Source organism: Loxodonta africana, chromosome 18 (assembly GCF_030014295.1).
Source record: "Loxodonta africana isolate mLoxAfr1 chromosome 18, mLoxAfr1.hap2, whole genome shotgun sequence".
Lineage (NCBI taxonomy): Eukaryota > Metazoa > Chordata > Mammalia > Proboscidea > Elephantidae > Loxodonta > Loxodonta africana.
In genome coordinates this window covers 40,040,784-40,051,318 of record NC_087359.1, presented here as the reverse complement: position 1 = coordinate 40,051,318, position 10,535 = coordinate 40,040,784, and the positions used below count along the sequence as shown (strand labels likewise).

Genomic DNA, 10,535 nt, shown 5'->3' with positions numbered 1-10,535 from the left:
AGAACCCAGTGGCACCGGCCAAGGGGGAAGGATTTTTACAAGAGGAAGATGGTTTTGAAGTAGCTATGGGAACAAGGCTACCAACCTTTTCTCTGTGGGAGACAAAACAGCACCCCATGGGAGTCTTTGGGGAAGCAGTGTCCTCTGGAAAGCCAGTTTAGAAGAGGAGAGCCCAGGTCAGGAGGAGGAAAGGACTAGGTCAGAGACCAAGAAACAGCCCTCGGATTTGGTGTGTCAAAGGACATAAGAGGGCGGGACTCTGGGCACTTCCTGGCAAAACCAGAATGATGGGCATGACAGGTTCATTGCTCCTGGTCAGTCTCTGAAGAGGGTGGGCCTGGGGCCAAAGGAACACTGGCCTGGGAGGACCCACACAGCAACCTTGTAAGGAAGTAACTCATTTCCATTGACAAGTAAGGAAAAGGAGGCACAGACACAGAGGGGTTAAGTAATTTACTCAAGGTCAGAGAGTATAACCACTTATTACTACGTAGTTATTAAGTTCAAAATGTGAGGCAGACTTTTGAACTCTGTTGATCTGACTCCCAAGTAGGTGTAACAGTCACAGTAGGACACCGTTTCGCAAACACCAAAGCAGCTCCTTCCCCACCTTCATTTCAAGGAGTAGAGCCACTTTGTGTTCCCAAAGGTCTCAGTCCTCCCACCCCCACTTTGGTGTCTCTGTACCATGGAAGGCCTGTTTGTCCGAATCATCCTAGAAGGGGGTAAGGGCTGCTAGAAGGTTGCCTGTGGGACCACCCCCTGAGCGCTGAGGACACATCAGTGTCCAGTGGTCAGGGAGCACTAAGTAGAAAAGGACTGATCATTGTGGTCCTCAGGAGGAGGAGCCAGGCCCTGCCCCCACCCTTGATTCCCAGGTCCCACAGAAGCCCCAGGAGGGGTCAGACTCCCTCAGGATGCCTGAGATTGAGTTTCTTGCCGGCCCTGGTAAACGGATTTAAAGTGACTCAGTAAAACAAAGTTGATAACCACCCCCTGCCGCACCTGGCTGGTGCTGCAGCTGTATCACGTGCCCCTGGCTTGTCTGCCCAACTGCTCTAGGAGCTCCCGGAGGGCATGAATTTAGCAACTCTTGGATCCCTCCCAGGCCAGCCCAGCATTTTGTCCCCAGCAGCCAGTCAATATGTGCTGAATTAATTCTGGGGCCCAGCCTAGGTTGCTGCGGACTGCGGAGCCAGACTGTCTGACTCTGAATCCCGGCCTTGCTCTGCTAGCTTTGTGACTTTTGACATACCACTTAACCTCTCTGGGCCTAGGCTTCCTCAACTGTAAAATGGTTTCAGGACGGCCACATGGGTGAGAGACCTGGACAATCACGCAGTCCCCACGCTTGGGAGGACCCAACGCTTGGTTTCCTGCTCTGCAGACGCCATTTTGATATCCGTGCTCATTTTTGAACAAGGAGCCCCACATTTTCACTTTTCACTGGGGCTCCACAAATTATGTAGCCTCGTAGCCAGTCCTAAGGATTGAATGAAATAATCTGCCTAAAGTGCTTAGCACATAACCAATGCGCAATAAATGCTGGCGATGGTTCTTTGCTGTTAAATTGTCCCAGGAGCCCGTGTGTGATAAATGAACGAAATGACGGAATAAATGAGGGTCTGAAGAACACCTGGAAGAGAAGATGCCAGGCCGAGATGGAGATGGGGGGTGGTTGAGAGCAGCTGTAAAGGAAGTGGGAGCACTTTAGCACCCACATTGCTAAGTAGTTGTTTCCATCGCAGCCGCTGATGGCGCGGGGGTCCAGACCCCGCCGCCACGCCCCACAAAAAGTCCACTTTGTGAGAGCTGAGGACCGGGGTTCCAGTCTTTATTACGAGGGCGTGGTCTCAGCCCCTGGGAAATCGCCAGGCTCTAGCTTCAGGAGCTGCAAGTGGTCTGCCGAAGCTTCGATCAGTGTTGAACGAGCACAATCGCAGGGCTCCGCGACGGCACCGGGGCGAGTAGCAGCCTGTTCCCGCTTCCCGCGGTGATGGGCCGGGTTGCAGCCTCGCCGCGCTGCATCCCCGGGGAGGGGGGGACCCTGCCGCAGCTGCGGCCCGAGGGACCTCGCGCGCATGCGCCGGACGCCTGGGGGCGGGGCGACGCTCAAAGGAAAGGGTTGGTGCCCGCCTGAGGGGGCGGGTTCAGCGGTCCGCTGGAGGCCGACGTGGGCAGCAGCGGCGGCGGCAGGCTCGCGGGCGGCGGCGAGAAGGCGCCGGCCTTCGGGAAGACGCTGACCGAGGCGGGGAGGGTCACGCCGGCCGGCACGCTGCTGAGCGGGAGGGGCAGGGAGGCGCTGTAGGTCATGGAGCCCAGGGGCGCCTCGACGGGCCCGCCCACGGCTAGGCCCAGCACTGGCGACCCGGTGCGCACCTGCTTCAGGGTCGGCCAGCCCGGTTCGCCCCCGCCGAACGGGTTGGTGGGGGGTGGAGCACTGAGACCTGCGGAAGGAGAGTGGGTGAGGGGCTTGGAGCAGGCTGGGAGACAGGGCCCGAAACAGGGAGGAGAGGGGAGGGTTGTAAGATTTGGGGGGTTAGAGAGAGGCAGGGGCTAGGTTCTGCGGGGCAGAGGAGAGGAGGGGCCCCCAGTGTTGAGGCCCTAGGAGGGACGAGGAGTGTCCTACCTGTCAGGAAGGGGTTCTGGGTCTTTGCAGCCTGGGGTGCCTTGACCAACGAGTCAAGGTTGACCAAGGAAGAGGCCGAGGGGCCCAGGAAGGACTCAGGAGTCCGGCAGGCGCGGGCTTCCTTGCTAGGCTGGGTCAGCGCTTCCCCCAGCACATCCAGGTCAAAAGCATCTGGCTCCTTCAAGCCGTTTTGCTTGGAACTAGGGATGGGGTCTCCAAACAGGTCCAGCTCTGGAATAGCAATAGCAGAGCTCACTGATGGAGAGAGAGACTGGCCAAGGGTGTGGAAGGAAGAAAGCAGAGGGCAGCTTTGGGTGGGCTCCCCCACTTCCTGAGATTTCAATGCACCCCACCTCCTGCTTACCCACAGGGCTGCTGGGCTTCCCAGAGGGCAGGGCCTGGGCACCCTCTAGCCTCTCCTTGGTCTCTGTGGATTCTGGAAGTTTGGCAAATAGGTTGAAGGTTGAAGTACCACCTAGAGCTGGCCAAGGAAGGAGAGAGAGATGGCAAGAAGTTCACGTACCATCTGACCCCTTTCCAGAGAAGCGGCCTGCTTCTCAACACAGGCAGGGTATGCTTGCATCTTGGCACTAGAGGGAGGGGTACCCAGAAGTGCCCTAGCCCCTCACCCACACGCCTTGTTCCTCCACTTACCAGGTGTGTTGGAAGTCTCCATAGGATCCCCCCAAGAGTCAGCCCCAGTGGTGGGGAGTTTGTGGTGGGGGAAGTTCAGCGCCCAGGAGTCTGTGGTGGGGGGTCTAGCAGGCAGCACTGGGGTCCGGCCCCAGGGCTCAGAGGAGGAGAGAGTAGGGAGCAAGTCCCAGGGCTGGCTTCGGGACAGGGCATTTCCTGAGGGGACTGGAGACCAGGGGTCTGCAGAAGGCCCCCAGGAGGAGCCGCTGGGCTGTGTGTTTGGCCTGAGACCTGAAACAGGATGGCACAGACATGACCCCGTGTGCACTCTTATGCCCTTTCAGGGCCCTTTCCCAGTTACCCATCCCAAGTTGGGACACTATGGGGCCCACTTCACAGGTGAGATGCTGACTCAGAACCATCCAACCAGCTGGAGGCCATACTCAGCAAGTTGTCTCAGGAGCCTGGGTGCTCAGTCATGGGCAACTCAGGCTACCTTCCCAGTAAGGAAAGCCAGGAAGAGAGAGAGGGCAACAAGAAAACATTTTCTGAGTTTCTGCATGAGCTGGGCTCTTCAAGCAGGCTCCCCCAGCCATCACTACTACCCCATATCACAGAGAAGCCGAGACTCAGGGAGGTGAGGGACTTGCCCAGTGGCCCTCAGCTATGGGGAGGTGGTGCTGACAAGTGGCTGGGAAGGAAGAGGCTCTCTGAGGCCAGCCTGGGAGCTTCTTGCAGCCCTGCATGCCCACCTGGGATGTCCCATGGGTCAGCAGAGCAGTGTGTGGAGGGTGGGCCCGGGGCAGGTACAAAGATGTCGGCCAAGTCCAGGATGGAGGACTGTGGAGGGGAGAGGCAGCATGGCTCAGAAATGGGTGGGACCCGGAGGGAGGGCAGGCCCTGACCTGTCAGCCTAACTCCAGCTCATTCTCTCCTTTATTCATTCCACAAACGTATATTAATGCTCCTTCACCTTTGTACAGTGTCTTCCACTTTGTAAACTGCTTTCTCATCCATTTAGTGCCTGATTTTCTCAACAGTCCTGTGAGGTAGGTAGGGCAAGAGTTACGCCCATTTTACAGATGACCCAGTTGAGGCCCAGAGAGAGGAAGCAATTTGCCTGAAGTCACTCATCCAGGGAGAGGCAGAGCTGGGATAGACCCCAGCCCTGCTGACCCCTTCCTCAGCTGTCGTGCCCCACCCCCCCCTCCCCGCCCCCGTCCTCAGAAGTGGGCAGTGAGGGAGAAGACAGATTTTATGACAATTCTACCTCCCTAGGTCAGTGTCCGGGAGAAATTGGGCCACAGTAAGCATGGATCAGAGAGGGACAGATTTACCCCAGGATAGCACGGACAACTTTGGAGGGTGTCCTTGCTCCCAGAAGCCCCCACTTCACCCTCCCAGAAAGTATGTATATAAGCCCAAGATGTTTTCAGCACAAGGTGCCTGAGCCCATCCCCAATCTTGATCCATAGCATCACATAATCCTAGAATGTCAGCTGGAACTATCCAATATGCCCATTATGTGGAGGAGGAAACTGAGGCCAAGACAGTGACTTGCTCCAGTCATAAAGGGAGTTAGCAGCAGCAAACCCACGGATCTTGGGTCAGGATTCTTTGCATCCCACTCTGCCATCAGCCAGTTACCACCCATGCAGGATGAGACTGGGGGCTGCTACACTCCCTCCACTCCCATTTTCAGTTAATGAACACTTTAATAGTGTTCATGCCAAGCCCTGTTCTATACTTATTAAAAATATTAATTCATCTTCCAGGACCTATCTAGCCCCTGCACCCAAGCCCACTCCCTACCTGGCTGGTTTTCAGCTGCTCCTCCTCCTTTCTGTCTTCTCTCTGGGGCTCTCGGTCCTCCCGATGGCAGACTGCAGCCCCTGCACCATTGGCCATGAGGGAGTCATCTCCTCGCCAAGACCTCACCTCCTGCAGAAGAGGAGCAAGGAGAGCATGAGTGGCCCAGGCTGAGCTTGAGAGACCAGAGCACTGGAGGCTGGAGTCAAGAGAATGCAAGGTGGGAGGCCAAGAGGCTAGGACCAGGTGCCAAGAGGAACAGCAAGGAGCACCAGGTGAAGCCCACCAGGTGAAGCGAGAGGAGCCTGGCTAGGGCCTGGGTAGCACCTCCACCAGCACCAATACCGGCAGCCCAGGTGGCTCAGCCACTACCTTCTCGTGCTCCTGCTGGCTAAGGCGCAGAGCCAGCTGCAGCTGCAGGTCCTCATCCCTGTGGGAGGCTGGGGGGACCGGCTGCTAGGGAGGAAGAAAGTGGTGAACTTGGCCCAGTGTTTTCACCCCTGGGCCAATGGGCAGCATAGCCCAGCCCCAGATAAGGGGGCTGGAGAGACAGAAATGCCCAAGTAAGGGGGTGGACCATCCACCCCCAGACAGCAATGCGGGTGTGGCCTTCTTCCTGTCTGGATCTGAGATGCAGTTTAAAAATCAGAAGGATTGAGCCTTTTCTTCAGGCCCTGCTGTGAGGCCCAGCTGCTTCCACAAAGGTAATGGGAGAGAAGATATCAGGGGGCTTGTCTCTGCACCCCGCAAAAGAACAAGACATGGGGCCTTCGGGAGCAGCTGGTGGGGGTGTGTCAGCATACCCCTGTGTCTTCTAGGAATACATCTGTTAGCACACTCACTCCTCCCCCACTATGAGATGGTAGCAGGCCCACATGACAACATGTTCTTCCAGCCCACGACATGCTCACTGCCCTTTCCAGCTCAGGCTTGGAGGCCGTGAGGTAGTTTCCACCTGGGACAAACCCAGGACATAGGTCCTGGGCTGCCTTTGGGAGCAGGACTGGGGCTTTGGGCCCAGAGTGGGGGAGCCTAGGAGTCAAGGCATCTCTTCTTGCCCTGACCCAGCTTCAGTGCCTCCTGGGCTGCTCCAGGAGGGGACCTCACCTTCTCAGCCTCCTCACGGCTCATGGCCAGGGCCAGCTGCAGCTGCAGTTCCTCTTCTCCTGACGTCTGGGGCCGGGCCTGCTCCAGGTCGGAGGTGTAGCGGGGGGATGAGGAGGAGGCTGCAACATATCAGGGCTCTGTGACCACAGTGGTACCCACGGGCTCCCACAGCCCCCTAGAGGAGTCCCAACAGCTGCCTGTTAGAAGTTGAGGTTTGGTGGGGGGAACTGAGGGGGAAGGGTGAAGGCAGTCAAGGGCTCCAATGGGCCAGGCAATGTGCTAGGCACTTTCTGTAAGGTTTTTGCTCCACCTGCAGGGTGAAGATTCCAATCCCTCTTTAACAGATGTGCAAACAGCTCAGAGGGACACCTGGCCCGGGGTCCTGCAGTGAGACTTGAACCTGGGTCCCTTCCTGCTTCTGTCCAAGGGGGTCAGAGGATGGGAGGCCTCAAACAAGGTCATGGCCCTCCAAGCCCTCAGCAAACTGTCAAGGGCTTTATGAAAGGGAGGGCCATTCCCACATATTCCTTAGACCAGGGAAGACCCCACTGCTGAAGAAGAGAGACAAGAGCTGCTTGGCAGCTGCCCCCGTTTTCAAGAGCAGCCCCCTTGAGTGGGGGGGGCTGAAGGGGAATGCGCTGACAGCGCACGCAATGTGCTGTGTGTGGCACAAGGCTGAGGTGTTCCCAGGCCATCCCATTTAATTCTCACGTCAGCCAGGCAGGGGAGGTAAGATGATCCCCACTTCACAGATGAGGACACTGAGGCTCAGAGGGCTGGTTGCCCAGATCACTCAATTTGTCAAGGGCAGGATAAGGAGTGCTACTTGATGCCAAAGCCGATACTGCTACCACTACGCCACTATACCAGAGAGCTAACTTATTTTAGCGGGCTTGTTGAGCACCTACTATGTGCAGGGCATTGTGCCTTGCACGTTACACTCCTCACCTCACTGAATCCTCATAACAACCGCTTGAGGTAGGTATTGTTATCTGTGGCTCAGGGTTGCAGGGCCAGGACTAGAACTCAGCCACCCCTCTATCCCTGTCCACACCCCAGCAGCTCACTCACAGTTGTAGGAGGATGGGGACCCACGCGAGTGGCCGTAGTCATCGCCGTGGCGGCGGCTGAAGCTCAGCTGCCCACTGCCGACACTCATGCCCTCCAGTGCCAAGCGCTCCTTTGTCTTGAGGGCCTGGGTGCGTTCCTGCCGCAGGCGCTCCTCATCCTTGAGCAGCGCCATCACCTGCTTGACCTTCTCGCGCACGTTGACGCCCTGGTCCTTTCCATCACGGTCAATGTACTGAAAGTCCTTGAGTGTCTGGATGGTGTAGAGGTTCTCCCGGCACTGGTGGGCCACGCGCTCGGAGCCCGTCTTGAGCAGGTAGTCCAGCAGCGTCAGTGCCTTGTACACGTGCCGCCAATTCTTGCCACTGTCGTTGAGCCGCCGCCATAGCATGCCCATGACCTCGGACAAGGCCACCGTGTTAAAGGTCAGGTCAGCAATCTCTGACATGAGTGAGCTGGGTGGTCCCCATGGGTCGTTGCTGGTGGCCTCACGCACCTTGATCTCTGCCTCAGAGTAGTTGTGCACGATATTCTTCACCTGGCGCCGCAGCGCTGAGGTCGTCATGGCCTGGGTTTTGCAGATGGGTGGCCCCCTCCCCAGCCGAAGGTGGAGGGCTGAGGGCCACCGTCGCAAGGTCACGGTCTCAAAGGAGGGGCCGCCGTGCTCTCAACAAGGAAGTGGCGTCCTTGGGTTCCACATGGATCTGAGGAAGAGAAGGTCTGGGATTCAGGGGCAATGGCCTGCCTCGATGGTCACTCAACCCCTAGCTTAATCAGGCCAGGCAGAGTGTCCCCATTGCCAGGAACAGCCTTCAGCAGGCACTTCTGATGCCATTATTATTATTTCCATTCCCAGATACAGGGAAAGTGAAGCTCAGAGAAGTATTAAATGATCACACAAGATCACACAGCTGGTAAGTGAGGGGCCAGGGTTAACCCCAGCACGTGACCTCCAGGAATGCCCACTGGCCTGGCTTCCGATTGGCTTTTCCATTTCTGTCAGGATCTAGCTTAAGGCCTATCTTTTCCAGCTTGTCGGTATCACTTTCCTCTCCTCTGATTGTGAATTTTTGTAGTTTAATTCATCCAACACCTATTTCCTGGGGGCCGTCTCTGAGCCAGGCACAGAGCACAAGCCCTGGCCCACCCATGTCTGGTTGGAAGGGTAACAGACAATCACAGTGCAGTGTGGGAGTGCGAAGCAGCACAGGAATACCCAGCTAGGAAATCAGGGAAGACTCCCCAGAGGAGGTGATGGCTGGGCTGGGATCCGAAGGGAAGGGTAAGGAGGAGTGAACCAGCAAGATGGGGAAGGGAAGCTCTGGAGGATACTGGGAGCTGGGCCACAGGCAAAAGATAAAGGAGCATTTGGGGAAGGCCGACTCTCCAAGAGACATTCTAGCCACCCCTACTGTACAAATGAGAACGCTGAGGCCAGAGAGGGACATGACCTGCCTACTGTTGCACAGTGTGTAGGTGGCAGAGATGGGCCTGACACCTAGGTCTCCAGAAGACTAATCAAATACTTACTGTCAGTGTCACTCAGTTTTGTAATTAATGTATCTGATTGTTTTAATGTCTCAGTCCAACCTTCTCACCCAGAATGTAAGTTTCCTGAGAGCAGGGCCAGCCTGGGCATGCGGCAGACCTCTGATGCCCCAGCTGAGGAGAGGGTTAGGGCCAGCCCATCACCCTCCCCACAGCCACAGGACCAAGCCATCTCAGAAAGTATACACATGCCCAAGGCAGAGAGGAAGGTCTCCCAAGCCCCACCAGAAACAAAATGGGCACCTCCCTGCCACCGCCACCTCTCTAGCACTGATACGGATGTGGGGGCACACACACACTCTCACACACACACATTCATACACAGACATTCATACACTAACTCACACACACTCAAAAACATACATTCACACACCAGCTCAACACACATACACAGTCTCAACACACTCATATACACAAATACATACGTACTCACACCTGTATACACAATCTACAAAGCCTCCACCTCACCATGACTCCCCCAGATGCCCAATGAGATGTCACCTCTCCACTCTGCCCTCCTTCCTCAGCCTTGCTGTGCCCAGCTGGTCCCCAGGCTACCAGAAGGCAGGAATCAGGCAGGAGGAGTTTGTCTGCCCCCCACCCAAGCTCTCTAACACCTCCTCCCAGCTCCACTCTCCCTCTTCCCCAGCTGCCAACCTGGCGGCTTAAAGGAACCAGCCCTGAGCTCAGTTCAAAGTGGCCCCGCAGGCCTTGGCAGGTTTCATTGGGGCCCAGGTGCCGGGGAGGACACCCTCCAAGAGACTGGGACCCTGAGGGAAATGGGGTGGGTGAAGAGTGCCTGGCTGAAGCTGTGCCTACCTTCTGGCTGCTGTCTTTCTGTCTGTCCGGCTGGTGGTAGGCCTTCTGTGGGTGTGCCACGCCACCACTCATTTAACTCCTGCCCTCCTCCTCGCTAGTGACTCAGACCTGTCTTCACCTCCCCCCCACCTGGCAGCCTGGCGGGTGGCAGAGTCAAAATGGGAAGTAATTGTGCATACAACCCGCCCTAGTGCACACACCTCTCCTAGGGCTGGCCACTGAGACCAGCAGAACCAGTCAGGCCTCATGACTCTATCAGGGGCCCTACGTGGGCCCCAGCTGCGCTCACCCTCCTGCCTGGCCTGGGCTGGGGCTGGGGCTCGGGTCTTAGTGGGAGGGGGCATCAGGGTGGGCTCAGCAGCCCTGCCTTGCCCTTTTTCCCACAAAATGGGCACAGAGGTGCCTTCTTGGCCCACCTCTGCCAGAGCTGGGGGAGGGGGAGGTCGGAAACACCTCCTTCCCCTGAAGCTTGCAGGGAAAAGGTAGGGAGGAAGAGGGGGTAGGGTAAGACCAGGGAGCACGGAGGGGAGGGAGGAAGGAAGGAAGGAAGGAACGCGGAGGGAACGGCTGGGAGCGCTGCCAGCGGTGTTACAGCAAAGGGTTTTATCGAACACAATATGCCCAGAAATAAAAGGGGGTGAAAAAGAAACCCAGCAGCTGATAAGGCGGCGGTGGTGGCGGCAGCAGCCCCAGCAGCGGGTATGGAATTACTGCAGTGACCTTGAGCCAGACCTGTCAGGTGGAGGAAAGGACACCGTAGGCAATGCCTGAGAAGCCAGTTCAGAGATGGAGGGAGAGAGCAAGGCAGGAGGCAGGAGGGTTGGGGCAGAGGAGGGGGGGTAGGGTGGGGAGGATCCAGGACCAGCAGAGGGTGGGATGGCATCAGAGGAGGGTCCTGGCACAGAGTATCTGCTCTCCTAAA

The 10,535-nt window shown here is 57.1% G+C and overlaps 1 protein-coding gene across 1 annotated transcript; it reads right to left on the bottom strand.

Annotated features, from left to right (window-relative positions):
- Positions 1–1,054: 1,054 nt before the first annotated feature.
- EPN3 (epsin 3) lies at positions 1,055–7,823 on the bottom strand. Its single transcript, XM_064271230.1, has 9 exons — positions 7,250–7,823; positions 6,179–6,297; positions 5,444–5,524; positions 5,075–5,203; positions 4,015–4,102; positions 3,284–3,553; positions 2,994–3,110; positions 2,630–2,860; positions 1,055–2,447 (listed from the first exon to the last, which is right to left on the bottom strand). The coding sequence occupies exons 1-9, from the start codon at positions 7,809–7,811 to the stop codon at positions 2,113–2,115; spliced, it is 1,932 nt and encodes a 643-aa protein (XP_064127300.1). The 5' UTR covers positions 7,812–7,823; the 3' UTR covers positions 1,055–2,112.
- Positions 7,824–10,535: the final 2,712 nt, after the last annotated feature.

Coding starts and splice junctions, on each gene's coding strand:
- EPN3 (XM_064271230.1), bottom strand. CDS start 7,811: ATGACGACCTCAGCGCTGCGGCGCCAGGTGAAGAATATCGTGCACAAC. Junction 5,204..5,443: donor GCCAGCAGGAGCACGAGAAG/GTAGTGGCTGAG, acceptor CCTCTTCTGCAG/GAGGTGAGGTCTTGGCGAGG. Junction 3,111..3,283: donor GGAGACTTCCAACACACCTG/GTAAGTGGAGGA, acceptor TTCCTTGGCCAG/CTCTAGGTGGTACTTCAACC.